Source organism: Salvelinus fontinalis, chromosome 8 (assembly GCF_029448725.1).
Source record: "Salvelinus fontinalis isolate EN_2023a chromosome 8, ASM2944872v1, whole genome shotgun sequence".
NCBI lineage: Eukaryota > Metazoa > Chordata > Actinopteri > Salmoniformes > Salmonidae > Salvelinus > Salvelinus fontinalis.
This window is the reverse complement of record NC_074672.1, coordinates 3975788-4001123: the sequence shown is the minus strand read 5'-3', so window position 1 is coordinate 4001123 and position 25336 is coordinate 3975788. Positions and strand designations below refer to the sequence as shown.

General features: G+C 43.8%; 1 protein-coding gene across 2 annotated transcripts in view; it reads right to left on the bottom strand.

The window, feature by feature from the left end:
• Window positions 1–25336, bottom strand: part of LOC129860391 (calpain-15-like) — an 87741-nt gene that overhangs the window by 42979 nt on the left and 19426 nt on the right. For both annotated transcript variants that reach the window (XM_055930760.1, XM_055930759.1), the window contains exon 2: window positions 1056–2727. In XM_055930760.1, coding sequence (XP_055786735.1) covers window positions 1056–2705 — 1650 coding nt within the window. In that variant the 5' untranslated portion in view covers window positions 2706–2727. The remainder of the gene's footprint in view (window positions 1–1055; window positions 2728–25336) is intronic.

Here is a 25336-nt window from a genome sequence, read left to right as displayed (position 1 = left end):
CTAACGAGCAGACGAGCGCAAACAGAAACAACAACAATAGCATCAGCAGCCTATGAGGGTCTCTTGGTAGCATCTTTAAAAACGAGGCTGATCGCAGTAGCGGGTTGATCGCTGGAAGCATGGTAAAGAAGCCGGGGTGTTACTATTTCTCTGCCATTGGAATCCTTAGGCGAGCCGCCTAAGCGTTTTTTTCGGGTCGCCTAAGTTAAAAAAAATATAAATGATGATTCACGTCTCATTGCGTGAACTAAAGACTGAAAACGACTGGTAGTTTTTATTTTCTGTGTGGAAAAACGCTTTCAGTGTAAACTTAAATGAGTAAAAACAGATATAAAGTATGTAGAAAAGATAATGGACCTATATATTTTGTAATGATATAACCTTTGAGAACTAACAATCACCATAATAAAAGCAAAACACTTAGGGATAATTGAAAATGCCAAAAACAATTCATTTAGCAGTATTCATTTTGTTACTATGTTTGAGCAAAAGAACACAGCATTATCCATGGAAAAATGCAAATAATAATTGCAGGAAACTATCTTTAAAACTGCTAAATTCTCTGTACATGTACATCGACCTGCCTCACGCTCACAGAAAAAGGAGATAGGCTCCTGCACTGTGAGCTGTTCCGGCTCGCACAAGCCAACGCTCGTTACTTAATTACTGTCACGCCAACCACCTAAGCCCCTTTTCCATCCAGAAAAAACCCTGTGCTGTATGGCATTTCAGTGTTGCAGTGTGACGCATGTAAAACAACCCTAACGGATTCACTCTTCATGGCACAATGAAACATGCTGTTTGGGAAGCTTCTTGACTATTCATCTCCAATGAAAGAGATGCTGATGTGTCAGTGGTGAGCTCTTAAGAAACAAAATGGCTACCAGCCACCACCCAGCAGGGGAAAAATGGTGTTCTGTACTTGGAAACTGATTTAAGTTGCTAGCGTATTATGTCAGTTGTCTTGACCCATGCTCTTTAGTAAGAAAACTATTAGCTTTTGAAAATCATAAAACACAATCAATTTCCCAACGTCATGTTTCCAGATGGCTTACCTCTCGACAGAAGGTAGTGATGTTCTCCCAGAGTTCCTTGGCTTCGCCCTCGTCGTTGCGTCGCCTCGCCTCCACGTGCATGCTCTCCCTCCTCCTAAGCGGCTTGGCCACCTTGCGCAGTGTCAGGTACTGCTGAGGCGTGTGGCATGCCGCGCAGTTCTTCGATTTGGTGTCGTTGAGCAGCGTACACGCCGGACAGCCCCACTGCTTCTCCTGCAGCAGTGTGCACGAGGAAGAGAAGGACGAGGATGAGGGAGAAGAGGAGGAGGTGTTGGTGGCCGAGGGCGAGGGGTAGACCCGGGCCTGTTTTCTGGCTTTGTGTCCAGAAGACAATGTGGAGGAGGCTGAGGAGCAGTAGCAGGGGCCGGTGAGCCTGCAGTGCGGGCAGCAGTGAGAACTAGGCTCCTGGAAGCCGTGCAGTTTGGAGGAGCAGCAGGCCGAGCACTTGGTCATCCCGGTGGGGTTGCGTAGGGTACACTTGGAGCAGGCCCAGGTGCTGGAGTCCGGACTGGAGGGGTTTGCTGGCGTGAAGCGCACCGACTCGCAGCCCACCAGGTCGATGAGGTCGGCGCCGGCCCGCGACGAGTGGCATGCCTCGCACTTGGACGAGTCGCTCAGGTTGGGCAGGGAGCATCCATGGCACTTCCAGGTGGGTGGCGATGTGACGGGGATGTGGGAGGTGTGATAAGGAAGAGGGTGGGTGTCGTCACCTTCCTCCAGGACGCTGTGGCGCTTGTTGGGGAAGGAGGGCTCCTGGGGCTGGGCGTGCTTGGGCTTGGCAGGGCAGTGCTGGGGCAGCACGTAGGCCGTGGAGGGAGAAGTTGGGCTTGGGGCACTGGGGTTAGGATTGGGCGGACGCCCCGGTGGGGGCACCTCTCTCCTGCTGCGGGGCACCGGGTTGTTCTGGAGAGAGGAGAAGGGCGTGAAAGGGGAGGAGCGTGGCGGTGGGGGCAAGTGGCTGTGGGGGGGCTCCTGGGGTTGGCAGGGGGCGGCTGCAGTGGATGAGTCATCTGTCAAGTCAATGAGGAGCGGGGGGACAGGTGCCACGTGGACGGGAAACCCTAGCCCGGGCGTGCGCACTTCGGGCACCACCAACGCCTCAGGGGGGATCTTGGGCAGCGACAGTTTCCTTGGTCCCCCGCAGGCCGAACACGACAGTGCAACAGGAGTATTATGAAGTGTGCATCGCGGGCACGCCCAGCCCAAGTGGTGGTGTTGCTGCCCCTCGGGTCCACCCGGGCCACTCAGGCCCCCCACCTCCCCGTTGCTCTCTGACCTCCTCAGAGCCTCCTCCTTGGACGGCTGCTGCCCGCGGGGCTCCATGAGAACCGTGGGAGTCATAACAGGCGTGGGAGTCTCCGGCGGCACGAGGCCATTGGCGATGGCGGCCATGGTTGTGGTCGGTGTGGGGGTGCTTGGCGAGGGTCCAAAGCCACAGATGGTGCAGGCGCCGGAGCCCTGGGGGTTGTTGAGGGTGCAGCGGGGGCAGGCCCAGCGTTGCTGCTCTTCGGTGCTGCTCAGCCTCAGGATCTGGTTTAGGTCAGGCTTCTGGCGAGGCGCCTCACAGATGGAGCAGCGCGGCGCCGCCCCCGCGTTCAGGAAGGTGCATCGGCCGCAAGACCATTCGCTGCCTTGCACCGCCGCCGCCATGGAGCCCGGGGAGTGAGAGTGGCTGTATGAAGGTGAGGGGGGGGGAGAGATATAAGGAGCAGACGGTAAAAAGAAGATTTGAGATAAGTAGTAGAAAAAAGAAGAGAGAGTAGCGAGAGAGAGAGAGAGCACGAGAGAGAGAGATAAAGAGGGGAAGAGAGAGGAGACAGAGATTAGCCAGTGCAGTGGAATCAAATCTCCCTCCTGGGGGCATTGAGGGCAGTAAATCCATACACAATGCCCCTGTGATGAAAGGAGCCAGACAGAGACAGAGACAGCAGAAGAAGCTGCTGCTTCTGTTGCAGGAGAACACAGAGTGAATCCTCTCACAACCATATACAAACCCTCTCACAACCATCCACCTGACTGACACTTATTGGAATGGAGAAACACCGGGACCTTCTAATCTAACCCCTTCTATCATCCTCCCTCTGGCCAATTCTAATGGAGAAGACAGAAGGGGAGGGCCAAATAGAGTGAGTTAGAATCAAAGCACTACATTTATTTAAATAGGCACTGACGGTTGTGTTCCCATCTTGGATTGGGGCTCTGGCCTTCCTGGTGTGTTTAGGCCTATTCTGAAAGAAAGTGCTGATTTTCAAAACTAGAATAACTAGGATGTGTTCCAACTAGGAACAGGAAGTGTGTGTGTTCCAACTAGGAACAGGAAGTGTGTGTGTTCCAACTAGGAACAGGAAGTGTGTGTGTTCCAACTAGGAACAGGAAGTGTGTGTGTTCCAACTAGGAACAGGAAGTGTGTGTGTTCCAACTAGGAACAGGAAGTGTGTGTGTTCCAACTAGGAACAGGAAGTGTGTGTGTTCCAACTAGGAACAGGAAGTGTGTGTGTTCCAACTAGGAACAGGAAGTGTGTGTGTTCCAACTAGGAACAGGAAGTGTGTGTGTTCCAACTAGGAACAGGAAGTGTGTGTGTTCCAACTAGGAACAGGAAGTGTGTGTGTTCCAACTAGGAACAGGAAGTGTGTGTGTTCCAACTAGGAACAGGATGTGTGTGTGTTCCAACTAGGAACAGGAAGTGTGTGTGTTCCAACTAGGAACAGGAAGTGTGTGTGTTCCAACTAGGAACAGGAAGTGTGTGTGTTCCAACTAGGAACAGGAAGTGTGTGTGTTCCAACTAGGAACAGGAAGTGTGTGTGTTCCAACTAGGAACAGGAAGTGTGTGTGTTCCAACTAGGAACAGGAAGTGTGTGTGTTCCAACTAGGAACAGGAAGTGTGTGTGTTCCAACTAGGAACAGGAAGTGTGTGTGTTCCAACTAGGAACAGGAAGTGTGTGTGTTCCAACTAGGAACAGGAAGTGTGTGTGTTCCAACTAGGAACAGGAAGTGTGTGTGTTCCAACTAGGAACAGGAAGTGTGTGTGTTCCAACTAGGAACAGGAAGTGTGTGTGTTCCAACTAGGAACAGGAAGTGTGTGTGTTCCAACTAGGAACAGGAAGTGTGTGTGTTCCAACTAGGAACAGGAAGTGTGTGTGTTCCAACTAGGAACAGGAAGTGTGTGTGTTCCAACTAGGAACAGGAAGTGTGTGTGTTCCATCTAGGAACAGGAAGTGTGTGTGTTCCATCTAGGAACAGGAAGTGTGTGTGTTCCATCTAGGAACAGGAAGTGTGTGTGTTCCATCTAGGAACAGGAAGTGTGTGTGTTCCATCTAGGAACAGGAAGTGTGTGTGTTCCAACTAGGAACAGGAAGTGTGTGTGTTCCATCTAGGAACAGGAAGTGTGTGTGTTCCATCTAGGAACAGGAAGTGTGTGTGTTCCATCTAGGAACAGGAAGTGTGTGTGTTCCATCTAGGAACAGGAAGTGTGTGTGTTCCATCTAGGAACAGGAAGTGTGTGTGTTCCATCTAGGAACAGGAAGTGTGTGTTTCAAAAACAAAAAATCTAGCTGGGATGTGTTCAAACTAGGATGTGTTTTTAACTAGGATTTGTTCTAACTAGACGTGTTCATACAGTCCTAGGGGACTGGCGCGGTTGACCAACTCTAGAATGTGCCAGGCTGATGGAGGCGAGGGACCGGGATGCCCCTGGGGACACTCGACACGGGGTGTTGTTCGAGCCGGAGCCCATAAATGTCATCGTCAATCAAAGCACTCATGTGGGAACACGGACATGTGGAGGGAAATGGATCAGGTGCTACGAGCTAGCACCACTAGCACCGACTCCGGCACTCGCTAGCCAGGGTACATCTGTCACTATTAATAATAGAGCGTTATGCAATTTCAACGTGTGTTACAGTGGTGCAACACAGTAGGAAATACATCCATCTCGGGCTTTGTCCGTGTAAAAGTGTCGTAGAATTGACTGGATTCTACATTCTTTCGCATTGCTGATGAAACGTAGCCTATTTTTAAGAGTGGTGGAAAATAAATAACAGAGTATGTCCGTTCCGTTCATTGTAAAGGCATATGGAGCAGAACTGACTACATCCTAAGAGGTGTGTATCTCCTTTTAATATGATTCGGTGCGCTCTTTTGAAAGGCATTGTGAGTCTATATACCTTATGCCTTGTGCTGTGTGCTTCTACGTAGTACGGGAATATGAGAAGCCTTCTCTCTGAGATTGACGGCGATTGGACTGGCCCGGGTAAGTCCCACTGCTCCACTGGAGCACCATGTGTCCCGGCCAGCTAACTGCCCTTAGTTCAACTCCATTAAACCCTTTCAGGCAAGAACACAGCTACAACCGAAGAGGTCCTTTAATAGACCAAGACATATCTCTCTACTTCTGTTCTAGCCATGGGTCCCAGAGGTGAAGGGTCACTTTGATCTGCGGAGGAGGTGAGAGAGGAGGAGTGACAAGAGGGAGGAGTGCAAATGCTGCTGTCGTGCTGTGTATGTGTGTGTGAGATTGAGAGAGAAAGAGAGCGATACAGCAGGCATAAAAGAGCCAATAATGAGCTACTGTCGCCTGCCATTGAACATCTGACTGACATGTTGTGATACCGCCGCCTGCATCTTACAAAATAGCATTGATCTACACTACCTGTCAAAAGTTTTAGAACACCTACTCATTCAAGGGTTTTTCTTTGTTTGTACAATTTTCTACATTGTAGTATAATAGCGAAGACATCAACACTATGAAATAACACATATGGAATCATGTAGTAAACCAAAAGTGCTAAACAAATAAAAATGTATTTTATATTTGAGATTCTTCAAAATAGCCACCCTTTGCCTTGATGACAGCTTTGCACACTCTTGGCATTCTCTCAACCAGCTTCATGAGGTAGTCACATAGAATGCATTTAAATTAACAGGTGTGCCTTCTTAAAAGTACATTTGTGGAAGTTCATACCTTAATGCGTTTGAGCCAATCAGTTGTGTTGTGACACAGTTGGGGTGGTATATAGAAGACAGCCCTATTTGGTAAAAGATCAAGTCCATATTATGATAAGAACAGCTCAAATAAGCTAAGAGAAACGACAGTCCATCATTAATTTAAGACATGAAGGTCAGTCAATCTGGAACATTTCAAGAACTTTGAAAGTTTCTTCAAGTGCAGTCGCAATTAACATCAAGCACTATGATGAAACTGGCTCTCATGAGGACCACAACAGGAAAGGAAGACCCAGAGTTACCTCTGTTGCAGAGGATAAGTTCATTAGAGTTAACTGCACCTCAGATTGCAGCCCAAATAAATGCTTCACAGAGTTCAAGTAACAGACACATCAACAGTTCAGAGGAGACTGCGTGAAATCAGGCCTTCATGGTCGAATTGCTGCAAAGAAACCACTACATCAATAATAAGAAGAGACTTGCTTGGGCCAAGAAACACGAGCAAAGGACATTAGACCGGTGAAAATCTGTCATTTGGTCTGATGAGTCCAAATGTGCGATTTTTGGTTCCAATCGCTGCGTCTTTGTGAGACGCAGAGCAGGTGAACAGATGATCTCTGCATGTGTGGTTCCCACCGTGAAGCATGGAGGAGGTGTGATGGTGCTTTGCTGGTGACACTGTCTATGATTTATTTAGAATTTAAGGAACACTTAGCCAACACGGCTACCACAGATGACCTGTCCTCCAGAATCACCCAACCTCAACCCAATTGGGATGGTTTGTAATGAGTTGGACCGCCGAGTGAAGAGAAAGCAGCCAAGTGCTCAGCATATGTGGGAATTCCTTAAGACTGCTGGAAAAGCAATCCTTATGAAGCTGGTTGAGAGAACGCCAAGAGTGTGCAAAGCTGTCAATACAAAGGGTGGCTACTTTGAAGAATCTCAAATATATTTTGATTTGTTTAACACTTTTGGTTACTACATGATTCCATGTGTTATTTCATAGTTTCGATGTCTTCACACAAATAACTGGTACTGTATATTATATATATTGTGAGGGAATTGTGAGGGATCAGCCGGATCAGGTGGTCCGACTGCGCCCTCCCCTGGATGTGGGCCGCAGTACAGCCACTACTGATGAGCTCACCTTAAGCCAATTGACTGATTTTTGTACCTGACTGAAGGGGCAGAGGGGGAGGAGTGATGAGCCGGAGTCTATTCCTTCAGAGACGCAGAGTCACGTCTCTGCGTCTCATTTCGTGCTGTCCCGCCTAGGATTTCGTCAGTGAATAGGTACGGCCCTTTCACAATATATACATACACAGTCCGTGGCCAAAAATATTGGCAACCTTGCACTTTTTTTCAAGTAACTCACAATTTTCCCGAAAAATTAGTTGAAATTTAACAAAGTATTTGGTCTCCACAATTCTTTATTTCACTGTTAATATTACAGAACCTTTGTTTTTGATTCAGAAGTTAATATATACAGTTAAAATCATAAAATAAACAAATGGCATTGACAAAATTGACACCCTAGACTTAATATTTGGTAGCACAGCCTTTGGTCAAAATAACTGCAATCAAGAGCTTCATATAACCATCAATGAGCTTCCTGCACCTCTGTACTGGCAGTTTGGCCTACTCCTCTACTCCTCCAGTTCACCCAGATTAGAAGGGTGCTGTTGGGGTGGGATTTAGATCTGCTGGCCACTTCTGGGTGTGTTTGGCGTCATTGTCCTGCTGGAAGAGAGACCCAGCTTTCTGACACTGGGTATGACATTGCACTCCAAAATACCTAGCTCTAATTTGGTCTCATCTGTCCACAGGACATTTTCCCAGAAGGATTTTGGCATGTTCAAGTGTGTTTTGTCAAATTGCAGTCGGGCTTTCTTATGTTTTTCACTCAGCAGTGGGGTCCTCCCGGGTCTCCTACTGTACCATATAACCCCCTTTCATTGAGTTGGCGACGGATGGTGCGAGTTGAAACTGTCGTACCTTGTGTCTGAAGGTCAGCTTGAATATGTGTAGCAGTTGGCCGAGGTGCTTATCCACCCTTCTAACAATCCTTCGCTGCAATCTTCCATCGAGTTTCCTCTTGCGGCCACGTCCAGGGAGGTTGGCTACAGTGGCATGGGCCTTAAACATCTCGATAACTTTACGTACGGTGTAAACAGGAACATCAAGGTCTGTGGAGGTGGACTTGTAGCCTTGAGATTGTCCACTCTTGGCTACAATTTTGTCTGACCTCAGATAATTCTCTGGTTCTTTCTTTTGTCCATGCTCATTGCGGTACACACTGTGCCAGAACACGGAATAATGAGTCCTTTTCTCTATTTAACCTGGTTGAATACGTGATTTTTATATTGCAGGCACCTGCAACTCGCCACAGGTGAGTTCAATTACAAAGTAAATGAGAATCACCTGCTGAAATCGAATTATTTCCAACTACTTCTAGATGGTGCAAATAATATTGTCCGGGCCATTTTAGGATTTCTTTGTGGAATTAACTAAGATTTAGTCAAATTATTCAGGCATTGAAAACATACATATGTGGATACCAAAATTTCAACCGTTTTCTAGAAGAAATGCTGCATTATTTGAACAAAGTGCAAGGGTGCCAATATTTTTGGCCACGACTGTGTGTGTGTGTGTGTGTGTATGTACTACACTGCTCAAAAAAATGAAGGGAACACTAAAATAACACATCCTAGATCTGAATGAATGAAATCTTCTTAATAAATACTTTTTTTCTTTACATAGTTGAATGTGCTGACAACAAAATCACACAAAAATTATCAATGGAAATCAAATTTATCAACCCATGGAGGTCTGGATTTGGAGTCACACTCAAAATTAAAGTGGAAAACCACACTACAGGCTGATCCAACTTTGATGTAATGTCCTTAAAACAAGTCAAAATGAGGCTCCGTAGTGTGTGTGGCCTCCACGTGCCTGTATGACCTCAATACAACGCCTGGTCATGCTCCTGATGAGGTGGCGGATGGTCTCCTGAGGGATCTCCTCCCAGACCTGGACTAAAGCATCCGCCAACTCCTGGACAGTCTGTGGTGCAACGTGGCGTTGGTGGATGGAGCGAGACATGATGTCCCAGATGTGCTCAATTGGATTCAGGCCTGGGGAACGGGCGGGCCAGTCCATAGCATCAATGCCTTCCTCTTGCAGGAACTGCTGACACACTCCAGCCACATGAGGTCTAGCATTGTCTTGCATTAGGAGGAACCCAGGGCCAACAGCACCAGCATATGGTCTCACAAGGGGTCTGAGGATCTCATCTCGGTACCTAATGGCAGTCAGGCTACCTCTGGCGAGCACATGGAGGAAAAGAAATGCCACCCCACACCATGACTGACCCACCGCCAAACCGGTCATGCTGGAGTATGTTGCAGGCAGCAGAACGTTCTCCACGGCGTCTCCAGACTCTGTCACGTCTGTCACATGTGCTCAGTGTGAACCTGCTTTCATCTGTGAAGAGCACAGGGCGCCAGTGGCGAATTTGCCAATCTTGGTGTTCTCTGGCAAATGCCAAACGTCCTGCACGGTGTTGGGCTGTAAGCACAACCCCCACCTGTGGACGTCAGACCCTCATACCACCCTCATGGAGTCTGTTTCTGACCGTTTGAGCAGACACATGCACATTTGTGGCCTGCTGGAGGTCATTTTGCAGGGCTCTGGCAGTGCTCCTCCTTCCACAAAGGCAGAGGTAGCGGTCCTGCTGCTGGGTTGTTGCCCTCCTACGACCTCCTCCACGTCTCTTGATGTACTGGCCTGTCTCCTGGTAGCGCCTCCATGCTCTGGACAGAGACAGCTGACAGACACAGCAAACCTTCTTGCCACAGCTCGCATTGATGTGCCATCCTGGATGAGCTGCACTACCTTAGCCACTTGTGTGGGTTGTAGACTCCGTCTCATGCTACCACTAGAGTGAAAGCACTGCCAGCATTCAAAAGTGACCAAAACATCAGCCAGGAAGCATAGGAACTGAGAAGTGATCTGTGGTCACCACCTGCAGAACCACTCCTTTATTGGGGGTGTCTTGCTAATTGCCTATAATTTCCACCTGTTGTCTATTCCATTTGCACAACAGCATGTGAAATTTATTGTCAATCAGTGTTGCTTCCTAAGTGGACAGTTTGATTTCACAGAAGTGTGATTGACTTGGAGTTACATTGTGTTGTTTAAGTCTTCCCTTTATTTTTTGAGCAGTGTATATACACACACACACACACACACACACACACACACACACACACACACACACACACACACACACACACACACACACACACACACACACAACAAAAATATAAATGCAACAGGCAACAATTTTTTATATAGTTCATATATGGAAATCAGTCAATTAAAATGAATTCATTAGTCCCTAATCTATGGATTTCACATGACTGGGAATACAGATATTCATCTGTTGGTCACATATACCTTAAAAATAAAAAGGTAGGAGTGTGGATCAGAAAACCAGTCAGTACCTGGTGTGACCCCCATTTGTCTCATGCAGCGCGACACATCTCCTTCGCATAGAGTTGATCAGGCTGTTGATTGTGGCCTGTAGAATGTTGTCCCACCCCTCTTCAATGGCTGTGCGAAGTTGCTGGATATTGGCGGGAACTGGAACACGCTTTAGTCCAAGTCGATCCAGAGCATCCTAAACCTGCTCAATTAGTGACATGTATGGTGAGTATGCAGGCCTTTGAAGAACTGGGATATTTTCATCTTACAGGAATTGTGTACGGCTCCTTACAACATGGGGCAGTGCATTACCATGCTGAAACATGAGGTGATGGTGGCAGATGAATGGAATGACAATGGGCCTCAGGATCTTGTCACGGTATCTCTGTGCATTAAAATCGACAAAATGCAATTGTGTTCATTGTCCGTAGCTTATGCCTGTCCATACCATAAGCATACTGCCACAATGGGGCACTCTGTTCAAAATGTGACATCAACCGCTCATCCACAAGACGCCATACACGCGGTCTGCCATCTGCCCAGTACAGTTGAAACCGGGATTCATCCTTGAAGAGCACACTACCCCAGCGTGCCAGTGGCCATCAAAGGTGAGCCTTTGCCCATTAAGTCAGTTACAACACCGAACTGTATTCAGGTCAAGACCCTGGCGAGGATGACGAGATCGCAGATGAGCTTCTCTGAGAAATTATTCGGTTTCACAACCCACAGTTTCATCAGCTGTCCGGGTGGTTGTCTGGGTGGCTGATTCTGCAGGTGAAGATGCCGGATGTGGAGGTCTGGGCTGGCGGAGTTACACGTGGTCTGCGGTTGTGAGGCTGGTTGGACATGCTGCCAAATTCTCTAAAACAATGTTGGTGGTGGCTTATGGTAGATATATAAACATTAAATTCTCTGGCAACAGCTCTGCAGTCAGCATGCCAATTACACGCTCCCTCAACTTGAGACATCTGTGGCATTGCGTTGTATGACAAAAGTGCACTTGTGACTCAGATCAGGAAACTAGGCGTATGTCGCAAGTCACGACTTCACAGGAAAGCCGTTTGAACATAAAACAAACCTGTATGCCCTCTGTAAATACAAATACAATTGTTAAATTACAAAACACAGAAAAAGGTAGCAACCTTCCCACTAGCCATGAGTGGGCTGGACATGCAGAGAGATGATTTCAGATTGGTCTGCCATATTGAATATATTTTGACAGAAAGCGGTTTCATTTCAAGCTAAAGTGTACTGTTAGCTAGCTAGCTAACGTTAGCTAGGGACCCAGCCAGCTGACATTATTTGTTTCCTGGAGCTGTTTGCTTTTCTAGATAGCTAGCAAACATTACTCTAACATTGGACCTGGTTGGTTAGCTCCCAGCAATGTGGTTTTGTTGGCACTTTGTTCAATGTTGTTGAACTAGCTAACGTTAGCTGGCTGGCTCATTCGCTAACGTTACGTGACGTGATCTTAAACATTGTTTATCTAGTTAGGTTCATTGTTTACCTAGCTAGCTAGCTATATGTCTTAAGCTAAAGTGTACTGTTAACTAGCTAGCTAACGTTAGCTGGCTGGCTCCCTAGCGGACGTCATTATTCGTTTCCCAGAGCTGTTTGCTTTTCTAGTTAGAGCCTAATGTTAGGCATTTTTGGCACTTTGTTCATTATTGTTTATTATTGTGTTCATTATTGTTCATTATTGTCTAACGTTAGCTGTCACAGCATCATCGGACTGAGCTTGTTGTCATTGCAGGCAATCTCAACGCTGTGCATTACAGGGAAGACATCCTCCTCCCTCATGTGGTACCCTTCCCGCAGGCTTATCCTGACATGACCCTCCAGCATGACAATGCCACCAGCCATACTGCTCGTTCTGTGAGTGATTTCCTGCAAGACAGGAATGCCAGCGAAGAGCCCAGATCTCAATTCCATTGAGCACGTCTGGGACCTGTTGGATCGGAGGGCTAGGGCCATTCCCCCCAGAAATGTCCGGGAACTTGCAGGTGCCTTGGTGGAAGAGTGGGGTAACATCTCACAGCAAGAACTGGCAAATCTGGTGCAGTCCATGAGGAGGAGATGCACTGCAGTACTTAATGCAGCTGGTGGCCACACCAGGTACTGACTGTTACTTTTGATTTTAACCCCCCCTTTGTTCAGGGACACATTATTCCACTTCTGTTAGTCACATGTCTGTGGAACTTGTTCAGTTTGTCTCAGTTGTTGAATCTAGTTATGTTCATACAAATATTTACACATGTTAAGTTTGCTGAAAATAAACGCAGTTGACAATGAGGACGTTTCTTTTTTTGCTGAGTTTATATGTCTTAAGCTAAAGTGTACTGTTAGTTAGCTAGCTAACGTTAACTGGATGGCTCCCTAGCGGACGTTACTATTCGTTTCCCATAGCTGTTTGCTTTTATAGTTAGAGCCTAATGTTAGGCATTGTTGGCACTTTGTTCATTGTTAACGTAGCTAACGTTGGCTGGCTCGTTAGCTAACATTACATGACGTGTGTACTACACCAGTTGAATATGGTAGGTGTCAGTAAACGTCTGCAAAAAAGCATAATGAAATTGTTGCCAGCAGAGCTGGTTAGGCTGTTTTCATGTTATCCAGAGGCAAACAAATAAAATCGGCCAGAGAGTCAACTGTGCGCTCTGAACGCTCCGAGAGTGAAACGAGATGGGTGGGGCTAAAGCTTAAGAGGGTGTGAATGATGCTGAATGGGTGTAGACAAAGAAGAGCTCTCCACTAGATACCAAAACATTCAAAAGGCCATTTTCTCAAAAGGGAGTTTACAAGTTGATCAACTTTCAAAGCAGATTTACTTTCCCATTGTTCCTCAAATGCAGTGTATGATATACAATTTTGTAGCTCCGAGTCTCTACTTTTATTCAATGTAGAAAAAACACCAATTCACAATTTTCTACATAAGAACTAATCCAGGTGGTGAGTCACATTTTAGAGTGGCCTTTTATTGTCCCCTGCACAAGGTGCACCTGTGTAATGATTATGCTGTTTAATCAGCTTCTTGATATGCCACATTTGTCAGGTGGATGGATTATCTTGGCAAAGGAGAAATGCACAATAACAGGGATGTAAAATAAATTTGTGCACAACATTTGAGAGAAATCTGTGAGTATGACACATTCTAGGATCTTTTATTTCAGTTTACAGCCCATATATAATCTGTCAGTCAGAGAGAGGCGCTGCTGTCAAACAGCTGGAAAAGTTGGTGGCACCGGTGGGAAAAGTTATAGAACCCTGATGTGTCTCTGTGTGTGATCGTGGCCATGTGAGTGTGCCCACTAGTAACCCAGAGCAGTGAGAGGGAAAGGAAGTCACATTGCTTTCAGAAGCCATTAGTGATAAATTCTCACTGGCCCGGCCAGCACTCCACTCTCCAACGGGGAATGGACTTAGCTACTGTCCGGTAGTTAACACTCCAACACTAACACAGAGAAGTTAGGAAAAAGCTGCCCTTAGAGAAGAGAAGCAGAGTAACAGAGAGAGCCTGGTTAAGTCATCTTAACCCTCAAAACACTAACAATCAGGCAGTAAGTACTTGAAGGCCATTGCTCAAACATTCACAGTATTCATCGTTCATACGCATAAAACGAATCAGAAATAAGTATCCATTATTAAAAAAACAAGAGGAATTAGGTCCATCTCTAAAACCACTCTGCTAACTCAGAGTCCAACTCCAACCAAAAGAGAAATTGTGATCTGGGCACTTCTCCCTAAAACAATGACAGCAGAAACTGTCCTCACACGACCCTACCGTTACACTTGCAATTTGAAGTGAAGTGCATTTTCCACGGTACTCTGCTGTTCACTCAATTCTCTATGGCTTAGTGGAGCAGCCCACTGCTAGGGAGAGAGACCATGTTCTCTCTCTCTCTCACACACACACACACACACACACACACACACACACACACACACACACACACACACACACACACACACACACACACACACACACACACACACACACACACACACACACAAAAGGGTAAATCCATTTGAATTCAATCAATTTTGACAGCACCCCTTTCGATTTGAACAAAACCGTCCATACATATTTGCTTATTGTAGAAGTGCTCAGAAATTGACTTTTTTTAAAATCTTGACTGCCAAAACATTCAAGAGATAAAGGCAGTGCCTAAAACAAAACAAAAATCGTCTACCAGCTACTGTGGTAGATAGATTAAAAAATATATTTATTTTTTTACCAACCACTCAGATTTTCTACCAATCAAAATATTTTGGTTGCATTAATTACACCAAAAAAAAAACGAAACAAAATGGATGATGTATTCTAAAACAAGGAATGTATTACTATTAAGATGCAATGTGGTATATTGCTAATTTAAGAAAAATATCACGGATGAGACAAATTTTCAGCAGCCCCTTTAAGGTTACTGTGGTAACAGGGCCACTCGAGTCAATGAGTGCCTGTGAGAAGCTGGCTAGCAGAGGCTACTATGTGACTACAAACAATTGTCTCAAGGCTTAAAAGCTTATTTAACCAGTCTCCTCCCCTTCATCTACACTGACTGAAGTGGATTTAACAAGTGACATCAATAAGGGATCATAGCTTTCACCTGGTCAGTCTATGTCATGGAATGAGCTGGTGTTCTTATGTTGTGTATACTCAGTGTATCCATATAGGGTTGTCAAACTATATAAACATTTTCACCCCCAAAAATGTTTTAATGGAAATCAAGAATGATTTTTGCCCTTAACGTCAATGATAAAAAAACAACACATTAAATTCCGTAAATAAATCATATTCGCATAATGTTGTAGCTTAGTGCCTAATTTACATAATGAGGTTTTGTGTTGTGCTCGTCATCGGCTGAGACACAACATGCTCTTGAATACATGTTGGCTGATAAATGTAGCCTACTAAAATGGGTATAAAATGTACATTTCTACCTTCAAATGGTACCACCAAGATGGTTGGAGGTCCTCACATCGGAGAAATGTTGACTTGAATGGGAACATCTGCTGTATTAAATTATACTGTCAATCCTCTTTCAGAAAGTATTCATACCCCTTGACTGACTCCACATTTTGTTGTGTTACAGTCTGAATCCAAAATGGACTAAATCCATTTTTTTTTTATCACCCATCAACACGTTAGAATCACGTCATGGCAGACAGGATACATGTTTTATAATATTTTTATTCTGTACATGCTTCTTTTCACCCTGTCATTTAGGTTAGTATTGTGGATTAACTACAATGTTGTTGATCTATCGTCAGTTCACAGCCATTCAACTTTCTGAAGGCACTGTAAATTGACAAATCGACACAGGGTGGGTTAGTAACTTAAAGTAAAAATACTTTTTTTAATGGTGTACCAGCTAAATTGCAGTGGCCTGAAGGGATAGTTCCATTCTATGAATTATACTTCTTGATTGAAATGACAGCCACCATGTATTCAAGAGCATGTTGCGCCTCAACCGATGGCGAGCACAACACAATATAACCTCAGATTATGTAAAGTAGGGTCTAATCTACAACATATGCAAATATGAAAAAAAATAGTAGTTTACACATTTTTTGATAACTGACATTAAAGGGCAGAAAAATGTCTTAATTTTTATTAAAACATTTTTTGGGGGTGAAAATGTTTATGTAGTTTGACAACCCTGCTTGTAAACTTAAATGATATCAAACTCGACCGATTATCTTTGCCAGTGATGAAGACATGGATGTCTCATGGTATGGTGGGGTATGCAAAATAGATCAACTTTGAGCACCTTTATCTCCTGAATGTTTTGGCATTCAGGTCCAAAAAAGTCACTTTCTGACCATTTCTTCAAAAGGGCAAACATGTATTGGAAGTTTTTTTTTAAATCAAAAGGGATGCTCTCAAAAAGTGATTGAATTCGAATGGATTTACCTTACAGACGGACACCTCTCCACAGCCCTGTATGCTGTGGAGAATCGAGGATGACAAGACAACCACAAAAAAGGGACACTTCATGTCTTTCAAACAGAATTTCCCCGGCAGCTATTTTAATAACTTTCAGACCTCCTTCATCACCAAAAGTAAAACCAAACTGTTCGCAAAGGAAGGCCACTGTAAAATCTATTGTTTTGGTGCTCGCTGAAGCACCATGATGAACTCATTCAATGTTACTGGTCCGTAGCAGCCATTGGCCGATTTGTATCGATTTGTTATTTTATTCTGTTCATTTGTATTAAATGTTTTACTTTCGTTTATTTGATACATATTTTCTTAACTCTATTTCTTGAACTGCATTGTTGGTTAAGGGCTTGTAAGTAAGCATTTCACGGTAAGGTCTACACCTGTTGTACCAGGCTGTATCACATCTGGCGGTGATTGGGAGTCCCATAGGGCGGTGCACGCTTGGCCAACCGTCTTCCGGGTTTGGCCGGGGTAGGCCGTCATTGTAAATAAGAATTTGTTCTTAACTGACTTGCCTAGTTAAAAAGGTTAAAGAAAAAAAAAAAAATATATATATATATATATATATATATATATATAAATTGTATATAAATTCGGCGCATGTGACATAACATTTTATTACATTTTTTAAACAGTAATCCATTTCGGTATGCATAATAGTAAAAGTATTTTGCATCGAATCATTATTTAATCTAATTAATGAAGAGATCATCATCTGTGGTACCAACTATCACTTCTTTCCTGTATGCTTGCAGGAACCCCCACCCACCCACACACACCCACCTTCTTCTGTCCTTGGCCTTGTGTTCTGTGGAGCTGCTCAAAAAGGGCCCACTTCAGCTTCTTAGTGTGGCAGACCAAGGCTTGGGGCCAAGAGCTCTCAGTGGCAATGAAATGCAAGAGAACCACTATCCTGCACAAAACCCTGCTGCGTTCACATTTGTTTCCACTAGCCACCCTGCAGCCAAGCTGCCCATTATACTCCTCCTCATCTTCATTCGCTGTAGCCCTGAGGAGAGGATGCTACTGTATCACCTTAACCAATCACTGACAAAGCCACTGGGTTCCGAACCGATCACAGAGCATGAAAGTGAACTAGGAATGTCAAAGAGCAGAGGGCTCCCCTCCTGTCATGAAGAGAGGGAAAGGTAAATAGATTGAGAGCTTAGGGTTACTGGTTAGGAGTAGGGGAACAGAGGAAGGGAGCATAAGGAATAGCGGGGGGTGATTATATCCAGAAAAGGTAGTGAACACTATGAATAAAGGGAGGAACAAAGAGGAGAGCAGAATAAAACCGGCAGTGGAAGGACCAGATAAGAGGGCAACGGTTAAGGGACAGAGGGCCAAGTTAGAGGCGGTCTGGTCAGTGCTGCAGGCAGTGATGATGGAGTATGCCATCATGGCCGGCTGGCTGTGCTCCACATTCTGAGCGCCGGTGTGAGAGCCGTGAGCCAAGCCGCCGCCGGCTTCCCCCGCCTCGCCGTTAGACATTTGGCCTTTGTGTGACAGTCATTAGTGCTGCCTTTCCAAGGTCGGCCCACAGCCCAGTGCCTCAGTCTTGGGAGCGATCTTACCCCCCTTAGCCACCGGGGGCACTGTTTGTTTTTATTATTCACAACATAAAGCGACAAACGCCACTACTCACACCGAAGGACTGGGCTCATCATACTATCTTTGCCAAGTCAGAAAAAAAGGCATAGGGTAAGTGTACATACTAAGCCTTCCAAAATCTAAGTTTAGACATTTACTATCCATATTTCTGTAAGATAAATTGAGATAAAATGAAAGAGTAATCTCTCGTGTGAAGTTTTACGACTTTACTTACAAAAATGTGTTGTCAGATAAAAACATTTGATAAAATACGTGAAAAGTCCGGACTGGGCTTAATTGGTACCGAATGTACCCTTCAACCTTGTCATACGTGAGTTCTAATATCTCTAACGGTCGCCCCAGCAGGAGTTGTTTATGCACGTGATGTCAGAAGGCACTCACTGTTCCAAAATGTGATTGTTACGCAACAGGACAGTTAACGCGCACTGCCTGCTTATTAGCTATAGGCTGTTTCAACCTGTCAATTTCTAATTATTTTCTTACCATTTTTCTTTTCTAACAGTTTGAATTGAGGTGTGTTCCTCCTCCTCATTGATTCACATAGAAGTAGCCCATTTCAGTGTTGCGGACAATTTATGTTTGAGGCTTTATTGAGACGGACAAACTTCTCTCTTCGAGGAGAGCCCACGCGCTAAACTAATGTTTGCGCAGATCAAGTATGCAGATATTTGCGGTCTTGCAAGAATCGGAACATTTTCTTACTGGTGCTCGCTTTGCCTTCTTTGTTGTTTTCCTTACAAACAATAATACACCTAGTCAGTTGTACAACTGAATGCCTTCAACTGAAATGTGTCTTCTGCATTTATAACCCAATGGTTATTCTGTACCAAATATAAAGTTATGCTTTTCTGATGTATCAAATACTTATGTCATGCAATAAAATGCAAATTAATTACTTAAAAATCATACAATGTGATTTTCTGGATTTTTGTTTTAGATTCCGTCTCTCACAGTTGAAGTGTACCTATGATAAAAAATTACAGACCTCTACATGCTTTGTAAGTAGGAAAACCTGCAAAATCGGCAGTGTATAAAATACTTGTTCTCCCCACTGTATATACACACACACATATAAATCAAAAAAAGAGGGCTTAATGAGTTACATGGGCTTAATATGTATGCTTACCCTAGGCCTAGCCCTAGATAGAGAACAGTTTGCAAAGTATTTCTCACATACTTCAGCATATAATGTCCCCCTCTTCAACAATAGGGATTCAGTTTTGCAAATAGGCTATTATACACTGTATACAGTGCCTTCGGAAAGTATTCAGACCCATTTGACTTTTTCCACATTTTGTTATGTTAGAGCCTTATTTTAAAATGGATTAAATACAAAGAATCATCCGCAATCTACACACAATACCCCATAATGACAAAGCGAAAATAGATTTTTAGAAATGTTTGCAAATTTATTAAACATATAAAATAGAGACCTTATATACATAAGTATTCAGCCACTTTGCTATGAGACTCGAAATTGAGCTCAGGTGCATCCTGTTTCCATTGATCATTCTTGAGATGTTTCTACAACTTGATTGGAGTCCACCTGTGGTAAATTCAATTGATTGGACATGATTTGGAAAGGCACATACCTGACTATATAATGTCCCACAGTTGACAGTGCATGTCAGAGCAAAAACCAAGCCATGAGGTCGAAGGAATTGTCCGTAGAGCTCCGAGACAGGATTGTGTCAAGGCAGAGATTTGGGGAAGGGTACCAAAACGTTTTGGGGAAGGTCCTTTCCTGTTTTAGCATTACAATGCCCCCGTGCACAAAGCAAGGTCCATACAGAAATGGTTTGTCGAGATCGGTGTGGAAGAAATTAACTGACCTGCGCACAGCCCTGACCTCAACCCAATCGAACACCTTCGGGATGAATTGGAACGCTGTCTGCGAGCCAGGTCTAATCGCCCAACATCAGTGCCCGACCTCACTAATGCTCTTGTGGCTGAAGGGAAGCAAGTCCCCGCTGCAATGTTCCAACATCTAGTGGAAAGCCTTCCCAGAAGAGTGGACCAATATCATATTAATGCCTACGATTGTGGAATAAGATGTTCGACGAGCAGGTGTCCACATACTTTTGGTCATGTAGTGTATTTATTTACTTTACTTAGAATTTAAAGTTAGTGTTTGTAACATCTTCATACTCGCATCTTCCAGAGAGATGGTTATTTTCAGGTTCTCAATCAATATATACTTTCCCACCCTTTTATACTGGGTGAAATATAAATTAAATTGGATAACGCTTCTTAAATAGCTCCATGTACTACATTCTGGAAGAAAGAGAGAGCATAGTCCGTTTCTGCCGTCAATTCTCCAAGCCTCTATTATTCTACGAAACAAAAAAGAAAGAGATGGAGAAATCGCAGACGCAATTTCAAAGTTAATATGCACAGCAGTATAAGCCTCCTCTCCAGTTTTACAGGTTCCACTTGCTGCAAAAAAAATGATATTATCAGACACAAAGAGAAGGAGGACCAGGCAAACAATAACAGCGAAAAGGCAGTCATTCTTCCGAGGCTTGTGTTTATCAAGAAAGAATAAAGCTTGGGGAAAAACATGATTGATGTTTCATAAATCAGCGTCTTGTTCTGAGAGCCCTCACCTGTGCCACTTGACAGTTCATTTGACATTACGGTCTTGAAAAATAATGACATTGGCTTCTACTACAATAACACTTGAGAATAAAACGAACATCTAGGCCTAATTCCTCATGGTGTCATCTATTTTGTGAAGTGCACCAGTCCCTCCTGCAGCAAAGCACCCCCACAACATGATGCTGCCACCCCCGTTCTTCACGGTTGGGATGGTGTTCCTCAGCTTGCAAGCATACCCTTTTTTCCTACAAACATAACTTATGTCATTATGGCCAAACAGTTCTATTTTTGTTTCATCAGACCAGAGGACATTTCTCCAAAAAGTACGATCTTTGTCCCCATGTGCAGTTGCAAACCGTAGTCTGGCTTTTTTATGGTGGTTTTGGAGCAGTGGCTTCTTCCTTGCTGAGCTGTCTTTCAGGTTATGTCGATATAGGACTCATTTTACTGTGTATATAGATACTTTTGTACCTGTTTCCTCCAGCATCCTCACAAGGTCCTTTGCTGTTGTTCTGGTATTGATTTGCACTTCACACACCAAAGTACGTCCATCTCTAGGAGACAGAACGCATCTCCTTGCTGAGCGGTATGCCAGCTGCGGAGTCCCATGGTGTATATACTTGCGTACTACTGTTTGTACAGATGAACGTGGTACCTTCAGGTGTTTGGAAATTGCTCCTAAGGCTGAACCAGACTTGTGAAGGTCTACAATTTATTTTCTGAGGTCTTGGCTGATTTCTTTTGATTTTCCCATGATGTCAAGCAAAGAGGCACTGAGTTTGAAGGTAGGCCTTGAAATACATCCACAGGTACACCTCCAATTGACTCAAATGATGTCAATTAGCTATCAGAAGCTTCTAAAGCCATGACATCATTTTCTGGAATTTTCCAAGCTGTTTAAAGGCACAGTCAACTTAGTGTATGTAAACTTTTGACCCACTGGAATTGTGGTACAGTGAATTATAAGTGAAATAATCTGTCTGTAAACAATTGCTGGAAAAATGCCTTGTCATGCACAAAGTAGATGTCTTAACCAACTTGCCAAAACTATAGTTTGTTAACTAGAAATAGTGGTTGAAAAACGAGTTAAGTTTATGTAAACTTCCGACTTCAACTGTATAAAAGTACCATGTGTGTAAAATGTATATGTAGCAAAAAAGCTGTAAAAAAACAAAGATATTTGTCCTCCAAAGAAGGGGAGTGGTGGAGGGGTTACATATTATTTTTTAACTCAGTAGAGAAAAGATTGTGTGACCACTGCACTGCTAAAAGAGTTTCCTCCTAGGTTCCCCTGTGGCTAGCTACAATTCTACCTGGCCCGATCATTGGGTGAATATGGTGGTGTTGTTCCCAGCCTCACTCCCCTGGGGGGCTGGCTGCCAGTAATAATGCAGGTAATCTATACAGCCCCGGGGTCTGACATCAAGGATCCTGGAGTTGGGGATTTTTTGTGTGAAATGTAGAATCAGGGATGAGGTGGGACAATGGCGTAGAGGCAAAATAAGAGGTTTATCACAAGGAGGTTTACCTAGGAGGTAGACAGCTAGGACAAATAGAGGCATACTAGGCTACATCATCTCTGAAGACAGCAGGCATGACTTCGGTTTCTATTCCTTCAGTCTATCAGCATGCTAGATACTACTTTAGTATGGCACTTTAGCATTGGTGGGCACAATATATTTCACAAATGACACAGGCCTTTTTTCTGGTGCCCATGGGGGCTAAGTCGGACAGCAGAGGCACAGTCATGGTGAGCTGTGCCCAGATAAGACTGGCGCTTCAGCAAGTAATTAGCCCGAGTTACCTTTGCTTAGCGTAGCCTCCTCTGGAGGAGACACTAAGGTCACACTCACAGGGAACTGATGGGTACAGCTACAATCTGCCAGTTACACGCAAGTTACCTGGGTGTTAGAGGGTAGCTTCCCTGAGAAGATGAACTTGAAGACGTGGTAGGAGTTTCTTTCACACCTCACAGCCATGGAATGAATCCCTTACACTTACAGCACACTGACCAGTAAGCTTTTCATGATTTCTGCTTTACAGATGAATAAAGCAAGGAGTTAGAATATCCTTCGATCCAGAGAGTGTGTAGATCATAAATCGAAAGCAGCGGTTCTCAACTGGTTTTGCCTAAGGACCCAAATTGAACCAGGCCCTCCTAGTAGGCAACCCAATATTAACATTGCGAAAAAGAATCACCAAAATAGAATCTGTATTTTTTTTACTGTTATATTGATGTACATGTAACAATTATATGACAAGAGAAAAACTTTCCCACATCTTTCTTTGTCAATAATACAATTCTGCCCATATTCTTGATGAAGAATGTTAATAAACGAACTGGTTTGAGACCACGAAAATCAACCAAAATAGCGCTGCTTATACTGCGATTGAAGAACATGATTTTTTTTTTATTTAAATTATTTAAAAATGTTAGTTCATTATAAGTTCTACCAACTTTCTACCTGGTTTAAGTCATTTTTTAAGTCATAAAAAAAACTCAGACAGTCGCGACCTACCAGTTGAGAATTGCTAATCTAAAAGATTAAACGAGTGTTCAAATAAAGGGATGTGTTGGAATGCAAACTTTACTGAAAAAGTTGTTTTAACACTTTTTTTCAAAATTATTTTCTACATTATAGAATAATAGTGAAGACATCAAAACTATGAAATAACACATATGGAATCATGTAGTTACCAAAAAAAGTGTTAAACAATTCAAAATATGTTTTACATTTGAGATTCTTCAAAGCAGCACACTCTTGGCATTCTCTCAACCAGATTCATGAGGTAGTCACCTGGAATGCATTTCAATTAACAGATGTGCCCTTTTAAAAGTTAATTTGTGGAATTTCTTTCCTTCTTAATGCATTTGTGCCAATCAGTTGTGTTGTGACAAGGTAGAAACAGCCCTATTTGGTAAAATACCAAGTCCATATTATGGCAAGAACAGCTCAAAAAAGCAAAGAGAAAGACAGTCAGTCAATACGGAACATTTCAAGAACTTTGAAAGTTTCTTCAAGTGCAGTCGCAAAAAACATCAAGCGCTATGATGACACTGGCTCTCATGAGGACCGCCACAGGAAAGGAAGACCAAGAGTTACCTCTACTGCAGAGGATAAGTTCATTAGAGTTACCAGCCCCAGAAATTGCAACCAAAATAAATGCTTCAGAGTTCAAGTAACAGACACATCAATAGTTCAGAGGAGACTCTGTGAATCAGGCCTTCATTGTCAAATAATGCAAAGAAACCACTACTAAAGGACATAAATAATAAAAAGAGACTTGCTTGGGCCAAGAAACACGAGCAATGGACATTATACCAGTGGAAATCTGTCCTTTGGTCTGATGAGTCCAAATGTGAGATTTTTGGTTCCATCCGCTGTGTCTTTGTGAGATGCAGAGTAGGTGAATGGATGATCTCTGCATGTGTGGTTCCCACCGTGAAGCATGAAGGAGGAGCTATGATGGTGCTTTGCTGGTGACACTGTCTGTGATTTATTTAGAATTCAAGGCACACTTAACCAGCATGGCTACCACAGCATTCTGCAGCGATACGCCATCCCATCTGGTTTGCGCTTAGTGGGACTATCAGTTGTTTTTCAACAGGACAATGACCCAAAACACACTTCCAGGCTGTGTAAGGACTATTTAACCAAGGAGAGTGATGGAGTGCTGCATCAGATGACCTGGCCTCCACAATCACCTGACCTGGACCCAATTGAGATGGTTTGGGATGAGTTGGACGGCAGAGTGAAGAAAAATCAGCCAACAATTGCTCAGCATATGTGGGAACTCCTACAAGACTAATTCCTCATGAAGCTGGTTGAGAGAATGCCAAGTAGGTGTGTCCAAACTGGTACTGTATATATATATATTTTTTTTCTTCTTTTGAACAGCGTTCCCTCCCTTCCACTCCCTGTCTATCAGAGAAGAGATGATGAGTGAGGAGAAATGAAGAAGTACGGCTGTCCAGAACGAGGGTCCAGCCTAGGGCTCTCTAATGTTTTGATGCGCGCGACCTGAACGCGCTTTCTTTGTTTTCCTCCGGTATTGAACACAGTTTATCCCCTCTTATATTTTATCGATTATTTACGTTAAAAAATACCTAAAGTTGTATTAGGAAAGTTGTTTGAAATGTTTGGATCAAGACTACAGGTAACTTATAAGATGTTTTGTAGTCATGTTGCGCGAGTTGGAACCGGTGTTTTTTTTAATCAAACGCGTCAAATAAATGGACATTTTGGAGATATAACGACGGAATTAATTTGTGATGTTTATGGGACATATTGTAGTGCCAACAGAAGAAGTTCTTCAAAGGTAAGGCATGAATTAAATCGTTATTTCTGACTTTTGTGTCGCGCCTGGCGGGATGAAATATGATTGTCTGTGTTTGTTTGATGGGGTGCTATCCTCAGATAATAGCATGGTTTGCTTTCGCCGTAAAGCCTTTTTGAAATCTGACACGGTGGCTAGATTAACAAGACGTTCAGCTTTAATTTGGTGTATTGCACTTGTGAATGTATGAAAGTTAAATATTTGTAATAATTGTTTTTGAATTTGGCGCTCTGCCAATTCACCGCAAGTTGTCAAATAGATGCCGTTAACGGGATTGAGCCATAAGAAGTTAATAAGAATGATAAACTACAAAGTTAATGGAGTCTATATTCATTCCATCATCATTTAAAGATCCAATATCAC